The 19,250-nt window shown below is 39.5% G+C and overlaps 1 protein-coding gene across 4 annotated transcripts in view; it reads right to left on the minus strand.

Annotated features, from left to right (window-relative positions):
- Positions 1 to 17,018, minus strand: part of PPP4R4 (protein phosphatase 4 regulatory subunit 4) — a 101,155-nt gene extending 84,137 nt beyond the window's left edge. The window contains exons 1-2 of one of the 4 annotated variants that reach the window (XM_058567613.1): positions 16,818 to 17,018; positions 15,391 to 15,464 (exon numbers count right to left, since the gene is read on the minus strand). In XM_058567613.1, coding sequence (XP_058423596.1) covers positions 15,391 to 15,464; positions 16,818 to 16,934 — 191 coding nt within the window. In that variant the 5' untranslated portion in view covers positions 16,935 to 17,018. Of the gene's footprint in view, positions 1 to 3,379; positions 3,480 to 15,390; positions 15,465 to 16,817 lie in introns of those variants that run through there. The other 3 variants (XM_058567614.1, XM_058567610.1, XM_058567611.1) reach the window with 3 other exon arrangements.
- Between the last annotated feature and the right edge of the window lie 2,232 nt (positions 17,019 to 19,250).

Raw genomic sequence — 19,250 nt, forward strand, 5'->3', positions numbered from 1 at the left:
TATCTTAAAAGAAAAATATTGTCTAAGGAAATATAATTGCTAATTATACCATATGTAATTCAATGAGTAAATATTGATATATATGTAAATAATCAGTAAATTGACTTATATAAATATATAATGTAAATACATAATGATATATATATCTTACCTAAATTATATATCTCAAAATTTTAATACGTTGTACACAAGACTAGGTCCACATGCTATTTGTGTGGGAATCATGAAAAAACTAAGCAGTATAATGGACTTTTTAAATCACTATATGTAATGATTTTTATTACAAAATAATGATTTGATGAAATAACAAGTCATTCTATTCTTATTTATACACTGTTTACTTGCACAAAAGGATTTAGAGCAGCACACATGTTTAAACACGCAAAACACTGAAGATTTTAATATTTTTTAGAAAATACTAGTCAAAAGAATCAGAGCTGATTAGTTTACCCTGAGCCTTTTTTCTTTATCTAGAGATAAGTAAATATTTTTGAAGAAGTAAAGAAATGGACGTACTAATCACCCGAGGTAAGTTGATAACTGGGTTAAGTTGAGCACTGAGTTAAGTTTACAGAGTCACAATGCAAGAAAGAACCTTAATAGCATGATTAGTACATCTCCCTCACCACACTGATGGAACACAGAGAAGCTAAACGAGGTTCCTTAGGTCACGCAGCTGGTTAGTGGCTGTGCTCCACGTTTCTTAGCAACAAGGATTAAAAGAAAAACACAAGTTATATAGCTCTCACTGCCTAATAAAAAGAAATATAAAATTAGTATAGAAACTGATTATATACACGTTCCTGTATAATAAATAAAAGACTAGAGAGGAACTAATAAAATATATGCTATTTTGGAACATTAAGAAGTATTTTTCTTGAAGGAAAAAAAAGGAGGCTACATCTATTTACCCACTAGCGTACCAAAAGAAATGAGTGTTTTCCAAAGTAAAAACACTGGAATTTTGACCCTCCAGTGGGTTTCTGCTAATCAAGTATTTGAAAACTCTCTTGACTAAACAAATGTGGTTTTTTTAATGTTTATATCAGAAAACTACATAAACCTTGTGAATGTTCCTATTTTGTAAAAGAATGATTTAATCTGCTTAAATATCAGAGATGAGGAACAAGAAAAATTGAGGATACTCCTAGGCTTTTAACCCGTGACATTAAGAAGATGGTGGTGCCATTTATCTGATATAAGTAGGCAACTCACATTTGAGTAAATATCTGAAGGAAATGATAGAGCCAGCAATACAGATATCTGAGGGAAAAATAGTAAAAGCAGAAAGAACAGCAAGTGCAAAAGCCCTGAGGTAGACGTGTACTTGGTGTGTTTAATGAATAGCAAGGACAGCCGGAGTATACACCAAGCAAAGAAGGGAACAGTAGGAAATGAAATCAGAGCTGTCATGGAGAAGGAGGGGGAGGTCATAGAAATCAGACAGAGCACATTCTCAAACCATAATGAAACTGAACTAACAATCAGTAACAAAAAGATATCTGGAAAATAACCAAATATTTGGAAATCAAACAACACACTTCTAATGACTCAAAAGGCCAAGAAGGAGTCTTGAGAGAATTTCTTTAAATTTTCAATTAAATGATAAAGAAGGAGCTGGCCCGGTGGCACAGTGGTTAAGTTCGCGCGCTCTGCTTTGGCGGCCCAGGGTTTGCAGGTTCAGATCCCAGGCGCGGACCCACACACCGTTCATCAAGCCATGCTGTGGCAGCGTCCCACATACAAAATAGAGGAAGATTGTTACAGTTGTTAGCTCAGGGACAATCTTCCTCAAGCAAAAAGAGAAAGATTGGCAACAGATGTTAGCTCAGAGCCAACCCTCCTCACCAAAAAAACATAAAATAAAATAAATCATAATGAAGATAAAACATGTCAAAATTTGTGGGATGCAGCTAAAGCAGTGCCTAGAGGGAAATTTATAGCATTAACATGCATATATTAAAATAGATCAAAATCAACAACCTAAGCTTCCACCTTAAGAAACTAGAGAAAGAAGAGAAAACTAAATGCAAAGCGAGTAGAAAGAAGGAAATAATACATATTAGAACAAAAACCAATGAAATTGAAAAGAGAAAAACATTAGAGAAAAATAATGAAACCAAAACCTGGTTCTCTGAAAAGTACAATAAAACTGGCAAACCTCTAGCCATGTTAAACAAGAAAAAAAGCGAAAAGACACAAATTACCAATAACAGGAATCAAAGAAGGGACATCACTACTATTCCCACAAACATTAAAAGGGAAGAGTGGCATAGCATAATTCGATGCCTATAAATTCAATAACTTAGATGAAACAGAGTTAAGTTCTTGAAAGACAAAAACTACCAAAATTCACTCAAGAAGAAAGAGACATCAACTAGCCCTACATCTATTAAATAAATTGAATTTTTAATTAAAAACCTTTCAAAAAAGAAAATTCTAGGCCCAGATGGTTTAACTGGTGAATTCTACTTAACATTTAAGGAAGAAGTAATACCAATTCTACACAACCTCTTCTGGAAAATAGGAAACCAGTTCCCAAGGCATTTCATGAGCATTCCCCTAAAACCAAAACTAGGCAAAGATATTACAAGAAAAGAAAACTGCAGACCAATATCTTTCACTAAAATAGACGCAAAATCCTCAAAAATATTGAGGCAAGTAGAGTCCAGAAGCATATAAAAAGACTCATACATCATGACCAAGTAGATTTCATCTCAAGAATGCAAGTCTGGTTCATCATTTGAAAACTGATCCGTGTAATTCACCATATTTAAAAACTAAATAAGAAAAGCCAAATATCATACATCAATAGATTCAGAAAAAAACATTTGACAAGATTCAATACCCATTCATGATAAAAACTGTCAGCAAATTTGGAATAGAGGAAACTTCCTTAACTTATTGCTACCTATAAAAAACCTACAGCCAACATCATACTTAATGGTGAGAGACTGAATGTTTTCCCTCTAAGATCAGGAAAAGGCTGGGAGGTGGTCTCACCACTCCTACAGTGGAGGAACCTGGCAGATACTGCTTTACCAGCTGGTCAAGATTAACATCATCAGGGCCGGCCCCATGTCTTAGTGGTTAAGTGCACGCACTCCACTACTGGCGGCCCGAGGTTCGGATCCCGGGTGCGCACCGACACACCGCTTGTCTGGCCATGCTGAGGCCGCGTCCCACATACAGCAACTAGAAGGATGTGCAACTATGACATACAACTATCTACTGGGGCTTTGGGGGAAAAAACGGAGGAGGATTGGCAATAGATGTTAGCTCAGAGCCGGTCTTCCTCAGCAAAAAGAGGAGGATTATCACGGATGTTAGCTCAGGGCTGATCTTCCTCACAAAAAAAAAAAAAAAAGATTAACATCACCAGTGATAAATCATGTTGACAGCATGTACCCTGTGAAATGAAGGGATGAGAAAGGCACTTCACCTCTGTGGTATCCTTCCCAAAAGCCCATAACCTCGATCTATAAGAAAAAAAAAATCAGACAAATACAAGTTGAGGGACATTCTACAAAATACCTGCCCAGTACTCTTCAAAACTATTGAGATCACGAAAAACAAGGAAAAACTAAAAAGTGTCACAGACAAGAGGAGACTAAAGAGATATGACAACTAAATGCAATGTGGTGGCCTGGATTAGATCCTGAAACAGAAAAAAGGAGCATTAGTGAAAAACCTGGTGAAATCCAAATAAAGTCTGGAATTTAGTTAATAGTGATGTACCAATGTTAATGTCTTAATTTGGACAAATTTACCATGGTTATGTAAGATGTTAGCTTTGTGGGAAACTGGTGAAAGGTATACGGGGACTCTCTATACTATCTTTGCAACTTTTCTGGAAATCTAAAACAATTTCAAAATAAAAATTATTTTTTAAAAAATTAAAAGGGCAGAAAAAGATATACTGTGTAAACACTAATCAAAAGAAAGCTGGAATGAGCATATTAACATCAGATTAAAAAAAGAATATTTCAAGAGATAAAGACAAACATTACATAACTATAAAGAGGTTAATTCATCAAGAAAACACAGCAGTCCTAACTGTGTATGCACCCAACTACAGAAATAAAAATACATGAGCTACTAGTAAAAATGGCAGATTTGAAATAAGGAATAGATAAATTCATCATTACAGTTTAGAGACTTCAATACTCAGCTCTTTGGAGTCAATAGAACAAGTAGACAGAAAACATCCTTAGAGACGTAGAAGACCTGAAAAAGACCATCAAACAACTTGACCTAATTGACATTTATAGAACATTCAGCCAACAACAGCAGAATATACATTCTTTTCAAGTGTACGCTGACTATTCACCAAGATCAACATGTTCTGGCCAAAAAAAAACCTCAGCAAACTTAAAAGAACTGAAGTCAAGCCAAGTATGTTCTGTGATCATTACAGAATAAAACTAGCAACTAATAACAGAAGATATCTGGAAAAATCCCCCCAAAAATTGGAAAATTACGTGAGGTACACATTCTGCCCAAAACATATCCAAACCAAATCTACAACATGCAGAACTCTTTAAAGAAAATATTGTTCAACTTTGATATTTTTTACTTCAGCAAAATGAACAGTATTTTGGTTCGATGATAATATTATTGCATCCAATCTCTAATGAAACAGAGGCATTTTCTGAATTATATCTACCTCACAAATGACCTTTTTAAAAAACCTCTGAAACTGTTCACCTATCCAAGGAGTTTCTGCCCTACAAGGATGTCCATTAGCACCACCTAGTGGAAGAAATAAGAAACTGGGGTTCAACATCCTTCCCTTATCTTCCTGCTAAGAATTGAGGATAGCCTGCTGACCCAAGAGGGAACCTTAATTTCTATCAGGCCCAACCCATCATACCATTTTCAGGGAAGAGGGGGAAATGGTGCCTGAAGAACTTAAGCGATTTGAATGTGATCACAAAGATAGATCACAAAAAAATCCCCAGATTTTTACAGTAGCAAACTGGCCCTTTCTATTATACACCATAGCCATGTGCAAAAAAAAAAAAAAAAAAATAACCCCAACCCTTACCTTACACCATATACAAAATTTGACTGGAAATGGATCATAGACCTGAAATTAAGAACTAAAACCTTAAAACTTCTAAAAGGAAACACAAGAAAAAAAATCTTAATGACCTAGGATTTGGGCAAAATTTCTTAAATATAATATAAAAAGTACTAACTGTAAAGAAATAAATTAGACCTCATCAAAATTAGACCATGGCAAAGCAAAAAACCTTTGCTCTTTAAAAGATACTCTTACAAAAATTAAAAGGCAAGCCACAGACTGGGAGAAAACAGTTGCAAAACGTACATCCAACAAATCGGCAAAAGATTTGAACAGATACTTCACCAAACAAGATGTACACCTGCCTCATAAACACAAGTAAAGATGCTCAACGTCCACTGGTCATTTGGGAAATCCAAATTATAAATACAATGAAATACCACTACACTAGACCACTGGAAATACCACTAGAATGGCTTAAAAACTATCATACGAGTATCAGCGAGTGTATGGAGCAATTCCAACTCTCATACACTGCTGGTAAAAATGTACAATTGTATAATCAATTTGGAAACAGTTTAGCAGTTTCTTAAAAATGTAAACATACACCTACTATATGACCCAGCCATTCCACTCCTAGATGCTGACCAGAGAGGAAGGAAAGCACATGTCCACACAAACATTTGTACATAACTGTTTACAGCCACTTAGTTTGTAATAGCCAAAAACTGGAAATTACCCAAACGTCCATCAACTGATGAATGGATAAACAAAATGTGTTATATCCTTAAAATGGAATAATTATCAATAATAAAAAGGAATAAACTATTGATATATGCAACATCATGAATGAACTTCAAAATAATTGAGTAAAAAAAGCCAGACAAAAAGAGTAGCTACAGTATGATTCATTTCTATAAAATTCTAGAAATTGCAAACTAACCCATAGTAACATAAAGCAGATCACTGGTTGCCCGGAGTGGGGGAGGGGATCAGAGGAATGAGAGAGGATATTACAAAGGAGCACAAAGTTACTTTTGGGAGTGATGGATATGTTCATTATCTTAATTTTCATGACAGATTACAGGTATATATGTATCAAAATTCATCAAATTGTACAGTTTAAATATGTACAGGTTATTGGATGTCAATTATACCTCAATAAAACTGGAATAAGTGAAAATATATATATATATATATTCACCATGTGACCCAGCATTCCATGCTTAGGCATTTATCCAAGAGTTATGAAATCATATGTCTACATTCTAGAACAGGAAAAACTATAGTGACAAAAAGCAGATCACTGGTTGCCTAGGGTCAGGGTGGAGGATTAACTGCAAAGGGGCACCACGTGGAGAGAAAACTTGTATAACTACATGTAGTTTCTGGATGGGAATTTTCCTATACATTCAAAGTAAAATATGTTCTGAATTACGAACAGATGATTTAAATAACCAATAACAGGTATCCTTTCCTGAACACAACTCTGCACCAAGCATTGTGCCCTCTACATACTTTTCCTTTAATCTTCTTAACAACCCTACAATGCAGGTATTACTACCCCAGTTTAGATTAGGAGGCTTGGGCTCAGAGAAGTAACTTACCCACGGTCTCTCAGTAAGTAAATGAGCAAGCCTCGGCCTCCAAGAATAAATCTGGGTCTGTCTTAAAATAAAGTATTTCCAAGACAACATACTACCTTCTCAATGCCCAAAATACTTATTAATTGGGGGTGACTTCTATTCTATTGAAATTTAAGAAAAACGCATTTGCTTTCTTAAAAAAGTACTTCCTTGAACACCAGTATCTGCTGTACGATGTCAATCATTGCCTGGGAATTGCCTTACACATAATAAGTACTCAATAAATATTTTGTATGTTATAGCCTAAATTCATAAGATTTATTCTGAAGTAACTATTAGAGTTGCATTACAAATCTTTTCCATTATGAACATCTCTGATTTGGAGAAAAACATTACACTGTAAGGCACATCCATACACAAGGATATAACAGATTTTGCAGTTATTTCTGACATGAGTACCACACACTAGTATCACACAAAGATAAAGCCAAAAGCAGTGACTGTGAGGAACTAAACCTGAACACTTCCTCCATGCCTCCCACATCTGGTGACCAACACGGTCAACAAGTTACTGTAAAAACCAAAATATCTGAGTTGAAAGAGGTACAGATTTAAAGATCATTGGACTTTATTCAATGGTTTAATTCTCTTCATGTGATCCTAATTCTAAGAGAGTTATAATTTTTACCACTTGGTACAGTCAATACTTTAATTTGTAATGTGACTACCAAAAAACCACTACACAACTCAACAAGATTGAGAACCAAGCAATACAAGTCCAAATTTTTACTGGGAACTAATTAGCTACGATTTGAGACAAAATTCAATCGTCCTGTGTCTCACTTAGCTACTTCCCAAGTGTCAGTATGAACTAATTGTTTATGAAAATAAACATACACACACACACAAATATATATACATACATTTATAATATACACATACATATATATGTTCTAACATGGTTACATTGTAGTTACATAACCCATATTTTATTCAAATCTGTACAATAATTCATTTTAATATTACTTTATAGTGTTTTATCATAGAAATTTGTAGGTATTTTAAATAGGTAATCAAACAGCTGTAGATAACAAGATGACAACTGCTCAAATCTCTCATAATTGCATCATGTTATAAAGTTCTAGGTCTTTCCAATGACATTATATGGGTCACCTTTACATGGATGAAAATAGTTTACTTTTTATTTTTAAGCTTTTCCTACAGATCCCATGAGAGCATTCTGCTTTCTACTGATGTCACAGAGAAAGCCTTGTGAACTTTCAGTAAATAGGAAAAAAGAAACAGATGCCTCCCATCGCTGTCTCAAAACAAAAGACAAGAAAAAGGAGATGTGAAATAATCTCCAAACCCCTTATATTCAGAGACCTAGTACTTTTCCAAAACAGGGAATTCATGGTTTGCCAAGGACTTAAGTAGTTTCGCCTCAGTGATAATAGAAGATACCCAGCTAGAATCCATTATGTCCTTTTAATATGTGAAAGAGTGATCCCTCTATCCTAAAACATGAAAATGAAGATGCCTCCAATTTCTATGTACACAGAAATGTCTATGTGCATCGTCTTCACAGAGGATGATAATGGGCAATTTTTTAAAAAATGGGACCTCTTGGAACCATTAAAAGTGCAGCAACTGGAGGTGACACTCCTAAAATCACTTCTAACCAGGAGTCATCTAATCAGTCTAACTGTAAAAACTAATAGAAACTCTCTTTCTTGTAGAGAAATAAAAAGTTAAATCATGCACAGAAAAACAGAAACTTCTATGGGCTCTTAAGTAGACAGTTCATTATCGACATGTTAGAAACTCATGTACTAGAAAGTTTGTCACTTTTGTTTCCTAAAAAATATGGGCTAGGACAACTTATGCACTGCTAGTAGAAGTATAAATTGGTACAAGCACTTTGGACAATTATTTAGCAGTATCTTTTAAGCTGGACATATGCATATGCTATAACCTATGCATATGCATATACTATTACTCTACTTCTGTGAGGATACATAAAAGAAATGCACACATATATTCACCAAAAGACTTAATACATGAAAGCTCATAGCAGCACTATCCATAATAGCCCAAAACTGGAAACAAGCCAAATGTCCATCAACAGTAGAATGAATTGTGGTATATTCATATAATGGAATACTACACAGCAATGAGAAAGAACAATCCATTTCTCCATGCAACAATATGGACAAATCTCTTTTTAAAAAGGCTGAGCAAAAGAAGCTAAATAACAAAACAGTACCTTCCATTGTTCCTACTACATAAAGTTCAAAATCAGGCAAACTAACCTATGGTGTTAGAAGTCAGGATAGTAGGTATTCTTTGCAAGGAGTGGGAGGAACTGGACTGGGGTACAAGGGAGGCTAGTAAGCTAATACAATAGACTATGTTCTATTTCTTAATCTGGGTGCTGGTTACATGGGTATGTTCACTTGTGAAAAGACAACAAGCTGTATACTTATGATTTGTGCACATTTCTGCATATATTCAAAAAGTTTGTTTTAAAAAACAAAGAAAATATACGCTTATGAGAGTACCTCTTTAGCCGAGATTCCTAATACATTAATTTCTTTTTTTTTGTATATAACGGTGAAGGAAGAAAAGACCAGACCATGACTCAATGCAGAGATGAGAGGAGTATCATGGGTATCCAAGGACGAAGCCAGATCATCACAACGCACGCTTTGAAACGGGACGGTATCTCTCTCAACAAAGTGTTAAGACTCTCTCAGTTAAGCAAGCCTCTCCTCCTCCCTGTCAAAGGCGAGGTGACAGCTCATAGCTAACAGGTTCCTCTTCAGAAGGCCCGCAGGCTTCTGTTCTCAATAACTGAGCTGCAACCAAGAGCCAGATGTGTTTGCCCTCAGACCATTTTATCCCAATTTCACTTGATGGTGCAATTACATAATTTAATTACATATTACATAAACATATGAATGCAGAAAGAGAGTCGTTTCCACGAAAACTAAATTGAAAGTTTTAGAAAACCTCAGTAAATTGCCAAAGAAAATTGCTATTGAAGTAGGAAGAACAAGACAACTTGCAAAAGATGAGTGGAAAATCATAAAAATCTAGAACCCTGCTTTCAGACTGCTTCATAAGCATCTTTAAATTCTCATTCAACTTTAAAGAAACCTGAACTTGACACTGTAAGTGCATTATGGGGGTGATTTATGCAAGAAAGAGGATTCTGAACTGTAATCAGCAGACCTATACTCAAAGAAAAGGTAGTGGACCTACATCAAAAGATGGGCAAACAAATATATACTTTTTTCCACTAAAATGAAATGTTGAAGGTGTGTATCATTTTTATGATTCCCCATGTTAACTAATTTTTTTGGATTAACTAACCAACTATCCATCCCAATTGTGAGGGATTAAAAAGGCCTCTCCTGTACATCACCCAAGAAAACTGGGCAAGCAATATTGGCCACTCAAAACACACACATACACACACACACACACACATACTCCCCCTCTCCCTCACACACACACACACACACACACACACACTCCCCCTCTCCCACACACACACACACACACACACACATACACACAACCCCTTATACATCCGCCTCACTGAAACAGAACTAGATGACAGAAGGCATCAAAAAAAGAAATCAAGACAACAGTGAAAGTAAAAAAGTGGGGGGATATAGAAGATCTTAGAAATAAGGGCATAAAAAGGAGTTTTTCACATAGCTTTTTACATTTGCATAGCAAATAGGATAGGTATTTTTAAAGATAAAACAATCAAAAGCCAGCTAGCAAAGCTAGCCATTGGAGCTCTTCCTCACTACCTCACTGCTACCCTGCTCTCATCTTCAATGCAAGAATGAAACTGAGCAATAGCCACAGTTTACAGCACTTTTGTTGATTTCCAGATTTGGCTGCAGAAATCTCACTCTGTGATATCACTAGGGGCAGCACTTACTCCTAAAAAAAAAAAAAAGAAAGAAAAGGGAAAAGTTCCTAATCAAAGATGTACTTTATTCAAGTGTCCTTGGAAGGCAAAGTGCAAAATGTTTTAAAACTCACAGTGCAAAGTGACAAAGAGTTTAAAAGTGACTGTAAAAGTACGCAACATAAAAGTTAGGTTAGGAGGGGCCAGCCCGGTGGTGTAGTGGTTAAGTTTGCGCACTCCACTTCGGCGGCCCAGGGTTCGCAGGTTCAGATCCCAGGCGTGGACCTACACATCGCTTATCAAGCCATGCTCTGGCAGGCATCCCACATATAAAGTAGAGGAAGATGGGCACAGATATTAGCTCAGGGCCAATCTTCCTCAGCCAAAAAAAAAAAAAAGAGGAGGACTGGCAACAGATGGTAGCTCAGGGCTAACCCTCTTGACTAAAAAAAAAAAAAAAGTTAGGTTAGGTGCCTTAACCAATCAACACATTTAATGAATAACATAAATAGCAAATATTGCTTAAGATAAGTAATTTGGTAAGAAAATATAAATCTGTAAAACAGGCTGACTTTATTACCATTCAGCTCAAAAACTGTAATTTGTGAAGATCTGGTTTCTAATAAATACTATTAGCAAAGGAAGTTAATAGATATCTACCACAAACTTCAGTTGATATATATTACTTGCCTGCTGCTTTATTAAATTATTGGAAGGCAAAATTAATACTGCTATCATCTTTAAAGTTTGAAATGTACCTTGAGCACCTAAATAGCAAGGAAGTAGGAACCAGAGAAAGGAGACAGAAGGGAATTAACATTTACTGGGTAACTATTCTGTGTCAGGGGCTCTACACATAATATAACAACCTTGGCAAACAGGAATTATTTCCATTTCACAGGTGAGAAAACCAGGGCACAAGTAACTTGTCCATGGTCCCACAGATAATAAATGGTAGAGTAGTATATAACCTAAATCTGTCTGATTCTACTACCTATGATACAAAAAAAAATCAGAAGTTGCTTAATTCATCTGGCATTTTGGTCATCTTAAAATAAACAAATATACTTTATTCCATTAAGAGGTATATATATCACAGCACAGGACAAGAAAGAACCAAAACAGCAACAACACAATATATGGCTTGCCCTCCAAGAGCTAACAATCTATTAAAGAAAATGTACACACACACAAGTTAAGGAACACAAGGTAGTGATTATTTACTACTTGAGGGATACAGCCACTAAGTGATATGAGAGCCTAGAGAAGCCTGGGATCCATGTGGTTTCAGCAATCAGAAAAAGCCTTATGAAAGATGCAAGATTACAGCTGGATGCTGGGGATGGAAAATGCTGGATAGGTATAATGAAAGATATGCCAGGATGGGGAAAAGTCAACAGTTAAGGATGAGCACGATGTATCTGAGTAACAGTGAAAAGGCCAGCACAACTGCTTCAAAAAGTGAAGGACTGAGTGGAAACAACCCAAATGTCCATCAACTGATGAATGAATAAACAAAATGTGATATATACCCACACAATGGAATACTACTCAGCAATAAAAAGGAATAAAGTACTGATACATGCTACAATATGGATGAACCTTGAAAACATTACACTATGTGAAAGAAGTCAGTCACAAAAGGCTACACAGTATATAATTTCATTTACATGAAATGTCCAGAATAAGCAAATCCATAGAGATAGAAAATAGACTAGTAGTTCCCAAAGGCTGGAAAGGTTGGGAAAAGTGGGGAGTGACTGCTAGCAGGTACAGGGTTTCTTCTTGGGGTGATGATAATGTTCTAAAATTGATTGTGGTGATGGTTGCACAGGTCTGTGAATACACTCAAAACCACTGTACACTTTAAATGGGTGAACTGTATGGCATATGAACTATGTCTCAACCAAGCCATTTAAAAGTGAAGACCTGCTGAGACATCACTGCACAGCTAAGATGGAGTCGCTTATGCCAAGCTTAAGGGTCTGGAATTTATCCGGTGGGCAATTAGAGATACATGAGTAAAGACTTACCTAATGAAAACACAGTATACATACATAGGACTCTTCTCTAATAAAATTATTCACATGTTTTAAGTACATTCCTAAAATATACGCCAAAATCACAAAGAAGAGAGAGAACAGAAAAAAGATGTTGTGATACGGTTTTGACTAAACCACAAGCCGTGACTATTAGGAAAGTTGTTTTGCTTCAGTGCTAAATGCCACAGATGGGTATGTCAGCATTATATTTATGCAAAACCACAAAATCATCTGTGTCAAATCTTCAAATACCATAATGTTCTCAACTTAATTATGAAAATAGCATTAATAATTGATCTGCCATATTCTAGGATAAGATAATGAAGAGTGTAATTTGTTTTTCATTAGATGACAGTACTCTGTACATGCTGTTTTTTTAGATATTAGATTTATTTAAATGCCATTGGAACCACCACTAATATAGAGCATTTCCTACCAATGCTTAGACATTTGACTCTGAATTCTTATTTAACATAATATTCCAAAACAGTTTTAGTATAAAAATTAGAGAGCTAAAGAAACAAATCTGATATTCAAAAGCAGAGAGGAAAAAAAATCTGGATATCAAATACCTAATACAGAGGAAAAAGTAAAGCACTCAAAAATAAACCTGAAAATCAGAGGAAAAAATAAACAGGGCTCAGTATTAGGTTCTATACCACTGGGAAGTACATATGGGAAAAAAAGGAACAAATTACATTTAAAATAGCAGGTTCAATACATGAGAATAGATGAGGCTTTAACAGAGGCAAAGTTTGGAACACCTCTATAAGACAATCCTACACCCTCCCCTAAATCCCAGGGAAGAAAGAGCCTTTCAGGCAGTCTTGGTCTTATCCCTTCCAAGGCTGGCCTAAAGGGGAAATACCACTTTCCCCCAGGAGGTGGTGAGATGGTAGGAAAACAAAAGAAGAACTCAGCTAGAGAACCCATACACAACCAAACTAGTGTTCAGTCTCCTGAGGCACCTTGCAAACCTCCTTCAAGGTAGATGAGCCACAAGAAACTAAAGGAGATAGCAGATCTCTTTTAAAACTCTCTTGTCTAAGAATGAGAGGACCCATCTGTCTCTATTAGGGCTTTGTAAGTTCCAGAACTAGATGAAACTTATGTTCTGTGTCTGAGAAAAACAGACAACTTAGATGACCTGGTTTGCTAACGAACAATAAAAGCAAAATAGAAAACAAATAAGCTATCCTAAAAGAGAAGCCTTGTCACGATATCTAGAATAAAGTATCTACTGTCACAAGTAAGTAGAGCAAGACTCTCCATTTCCTAACTGGGAGCCAGCGTTTATACCCAAGAGAATGCAGCAGGAGTAAAGCAGGAACTTATTTCAAATCATTAACTACTGCATGTTACAAGAAACTTATCCAAACTTGCATCAATTGTCTACCTACTCCAAACAAAAGAACTATGGGAAAAGGCATATGTTTACAATTATTGTTCACCATGCTGGACATGTTAATTATTGAGGAATAAGTACTTCAAACATAACACAATAAAATGTCAAAATAGGTTAAACCTTAGATTATTCTCTATGCAAACACCAAAAACACATACCGTTAATTTACACATAAATAAGATAGTTTTTCTTTTAAATAAATAGGTAGAAATGATGAGAGCATGCTACCATAGATTAACAAAAGAGGAGGGGAAATGACATCAACATAAAGTCTAAGATCCAGAAACATTTTCAAGTGGTAGAATTACTGGAGAGAATGGTCCAAATTGCAAGAATGCTAAAATTCTGACTCAAATAATAACAGAACCGAAGATGCCACTAAGAGGCTACAGAATAATTAAGAAAATGGAAGTCACGGAGAGGAGATTTTTTTTTCCGCAGGATCATTCAATGAATAACAGGGGACTGGAAACATGATCTATAAAACAAGAAAGGAGAACAAGAAACTTGCCAGCAACTGAAACTGGCAAAGCAGACTTGAGCTAAGGAAATAGAGATGACAAACATCCCAGGAGGGAAATAACACCAGTTTTCAAAATCTGATTCTGAGAACCAAAGCAAAAACTAACTTGCCAAAGGCGAAAAAACATGCAAGTTAAAGAAAAATTGTAAAACCAATGTACACGAAATGCCTTAGGAGAATTTCTGTTTCTTAAGTATTTTCATAGATATGTTCCTTAATGTTCACCACATTAGCTTTTAAGAACATAAATCCACAACACAATTTTTCAAATAGTTGAGAGAAATCTTGTAAATATTTGCAATAACCATTTGCCTTAAGCAATTCTATAGAGCTTGTGATACGAAAATTAAATCAGAGTAGGCTCAACGAAATTTTAAAATCGCTCAGGCAAAATTATAAAGCTCACATTGCAAAAGTAATATAAACAGGACATCCTGAGCAACAAATTGAACTACCATCTTTGTGGATTTCTTTTTCTATACACTAAATAGCATGTAAGGTTCATACACTACAATTAACTTACAATTAATCACTGTATATTCTTAAGTCTCATCTAAACTTATTGGATATTATATGAGAACAACCAAAGCTGGAAAATTTAAAAAAAGAATGAGATTCAACTCAAAACATTAATTGTTGTTCCTCCTCCTCCAAACAATCTTCTATAAGTTAGGTATGTTATTTGATTTCGGTTCTCAAATTTATAAGTCTATGTCTAGTTCTTAATTTATAACATAATTAAGTGCTACACAGACAAAAGTACTCTGTTCAAGTGGTTAAGGAAATTTGAACATAACCATAACATGACATTTCAGAAAGCATTCATGGATGCTGCCACAGAGAAAGAGCAGGAATTTCACAGAAAGACTTCAGGAAATACCTGAGCAGATACACAGCCCTTTCAATATCACTGAGGTCTTCATCAACTGTCAGTCTTTCTATTTCTTCTGGTGTCTGTCAAGTGTAAAACACAAATCATGCACATAAATATCCATCAGGGACCCTGTATGAGTCTAGACTAATGAAGTTTCACAATTAAGCATTATTGAAAAGTAACCACGGGTCTGAGGACTCTAGGCGACTTCAACCACAGAGGTCTCTAATCGTCGGGTTTGGGTGGTAGAGTTTTGGGGGTCTGGATTTTTTTTTTTCTCTTTTTACTCTTCTAGCTTCTAGAGTGAAGCTTGAGAATCACAATTGTGGCTTCAGAATATTGCCGAAATCAATTTTATATGCATATATAAAATATATACATACTTTTTATCTCTTATACCCCAAGGCTCCAGCATTTTCCACTCCAGGACATGCTAAAAGGGGGGATGGATGAAGATGCAGCCCAGTGGGAACGAAAAAGGCGAAATCTGGAGTAGGGGGAGGGAAGGGAATAAACTCTGGGGCTGGAAGGAAATCAAAGATTCGAGATATTGCGGCAGGTGGGAGCGAGAAGAGCTCAAGGAGCTACTAAGAGGATGGCTGGGGGGTCCGCAAACTAGGTTTGCCAGCGCTGAGGGCTGGAGCCTCTGGGAGGCAGATGACTCTGCGGGGTGGGGGAGCTGGTGAAGGCTGACTCGCTCCAGGGGGGTGGGGTGCAGGGTCCCAGCCAGAGTCGCGGAGGGGCCGGGAGGAGAGGACGTGCGGTGACTCAGGATGGGGGCAAAGGGTCGGGCGGGCTTTGAAGATCGGCAGCAGGACGACTCTAGCACGGGTGCTGGTTGGGAGGGGAAGGGAGGCCGGGGCTGACTTGAGGGCAGGGGCACCGGGGCTTGCTCTCATGGGGGGAGGGGATCTGGGGTGTCTCGGGGAGAGGGGGGGAGTCGGCGCCGTGCTGACCGAGGAGTGGGACGGGGGCCAGAACCCGGGCAGCACCAGGGGGCCAAGGGGATGGGGGGAGGCGAGGACCCGGGATACGGGGCTGCGGCTGCGGGGCAGCTCCTGCAGGGCCGGGAGAAAGACGGGCCACGGCCGTCCGGCGGGGCGGCGCGGGGGGGGGGGCACTGGGCCGGCCGTTCCTGGGGGCGGGCTGGGGAAGGCGCCCGGCGACTAGGGAGCCGAGGGCGTCCGAGGGGCCGCGGGGCTGGCCCCGGGTCAGGGGAGAGGGTCCAGCCCGGGAGAACCGGCGTCGCGTCGAAGACGGGGCCCCGAGAGGAGCCGGTTTAGGGTGACACGCCGACCGGGCACTGGAGGAGGACTGAGGGGCCAGCCCGACTCTGAGGGGGTCCGGGCCGCCTCGGGGAGGGCATGGGAGGGGGTAGGGGCCCGGGCAGGCCGCCGGGCGCCTGCGGGCAGCTCCTCCTCCCCGGGGCGCACCTTGAGGCTCCGGCGGACCGGCCTCTCGATGATGGTGAGCTCCTGCAGGTCCTCCATGTAGCCGAACAGGCTGTTCTGACTGAAATCCATCGCGGCGGCGAGCGGCGGCGGATGCATGGACCGCCGGGCCCCCTCGCCGCCCGGGCCGGAGCGGCCCCGGGATGCCGGACGCGTGCAGCCCCGCGGCCGCCCACGAGCAGGACTTTCTCCCGCTCTCGGCCGCGGGAGCCGGGCGGGAGGCGAGCGGGCGGCGGGAGAAGGAGCGCGGCCGCCGAGGGGGCGGGGCGGGGCAGGCGAGGGGGCGGGGCGAGGCGCGCGGGCGGGCTGGGGGGGCGGGGCCAGGGCGGGGGAGGTGGCACAGTGCCCACCTCAGCCCCGCCCCCTCCCGGGCGCCGCGCGCACGCGGGCCGGACGCAACTGCCGCGCAACGTCGCGGCGGCCCCCACCGCCCCTCTGTCCCCGCCCCTCTCCGCCCTCAAGTCCCACTCGCCCCGCCCCCGGCAGAGCGCGCCCCACCCTGCGGCGCCTGCGCAGAGCCTTCTACCTCCCGCAGCCGGTGGAGGCGGGCTGGGGGCGGGGGTCGGGGGCGGAGAGACTGAGCCAATGAGAGAGAAAGCAAAGGAGACGGAGTGGGCTGTGGTCTTGTTTAACCCGGTACAATAACTTTCCAGTTATTCGTGGGACTGCCCACCTCAGCCCGACAGCTGCTGTCGCAGAGACCAGCCTAGCTCAGCTCCAGCCCTGGGGGAGGGGTGTATACCCAAAATAAACAATTACAACCTGGTGTGTGCCGGGGGGGGGGGGGGGCGGGGGATGGAGGATGGAGGGTGTGGGAATCCAGTCCTGGAGGGGCTCGCATTTGGGGCAGGGCAGGGGTCAGAAAAGGACTCCTGGAGGGGAAATACTTAAACTGAATCTTAAGTGATCAGTAAGAGTTTTCCGAGAGAGATAATAAGAGTAAGGTCATTTTGGATTGAAGCCTGGGCGTGTTCTGATTGTGGGACGTGCAGTAAGAGTAGAGCTCGGAGTGCTGGAAGCGAGTGCTTGGCGAGGTGGGTGGGAAAGAGGCGGGGCACTTATGGAGAAAGGCTCTGTTCTGGGCAGCCACGTTGGGTTCTTTGCTTTTGATTCTGTTAAGAAGAGAAAGCGATGGAAGGGGATTGGGGCGAGTTTTTGGAGCTCAGGGACAAGAGTTATGTTGATCTACTCTTGAGCTCGTAAGATTCAGCAAGTCCTCTCTCTTTTTTTTTTATTTTCCACTCATTCTCTCTCCACACTCCCATTTCTTTACCCTCCATTTGCACCCTCTCTCATTGTGTTTAAGATATGTCCCAGTACGTGTATATATCCTGGAAAGATATTGTTTTTAGTTTGTCTATTTTTAATATACATGAATGCTATTGTGATAGGAACTCACTCTGTTTCCTGTTTTTCGCTCAACATAATGCCTTAGAAATCTACCCATGAGACTGTATATACTAGGAGTTCATTAATGCTGACCACTGATAGTATTCGATTTGTGCATCTAACACATTTGACTTATCAATTCCTTAAATAATGGACAGTTAGGTTGCCAGCAGTTCCTCGTTGCCACAGACAATGCTGGAATGAGTATTAGACGTGTCTCTTATGGACCATAAGAAAGAAACGGAATTGCTGGGTCACGAAGTCCACAGTGCCTGGTTTCACTCTGCCATGTGGCCCTCCAGAATGGCTTTGCCAATGTGCACTCCCACCAATGGCACATGAAGATACAAAGATTCCTGTTTCCCCACTCTAGAGGCTAACATTTGGTATTATCTGATGTCCTAATTTTTATCAACTTGATATCGATAAAGTAGTATCATGCTGTGATTTTCATTTGTATTTCTTCAATGTTTAGCGATGTTAACCATTTTTCCCTATACTTAACCATGGAGATTTTTTCCTTCCAAGAATTATCTATTTACATCCTTTGCCTATTTTTCTCCTAGATTTCCTGTTATTTTTCTGAATGAATTGAAGGGGTTCATATATATTCTAAATATTAGTCTCTTGTCAGTCTTGGACATTGCAAATATCTCCCAATCTTTCACGCATCCTGTTAGCTTGGTCTTCACTATCCTACAGTGTAGGGGAAATCCTTAATTTTGATTTAGCCAAATGCATCAAATTTTACCCTTGTGGAGTGTGCTTTTTGGGTCTTGTTGAAGAATCTTTTCCTTCCCACGATCACAAAATATTCTCCTATGTTTTCCCCTGTTTAGCTTCATACTTTTACCTATCACAGTTAGGTCTTAATTCATCCAGAGTTCACCTCGCGTATAGTGCATGTAGGAATACAATACTATTTTCTCTACGTAGTAAGCCAGTTTTCTCAGCAGTACCCACCAAACAATCCATCTTTTCCCCACCGATGTGTCATGGCGTCTGTATCCTATGTCAAGTCTGCAC

Source organism: Diceros bicornis, chromosome 24 (assembly GCF_020826845.1).
Source record: "Diceros bicornis minor isolate mBicDic1 chromosome 24, mDicBic1.mat.cur, whole genome shotgun sequence".
NCBI lineage: Eukaryota > Metazoa > Chordata > Mammalia > Perissodactyla > Rhinocerotidae > Diceros > Diceros bicornis.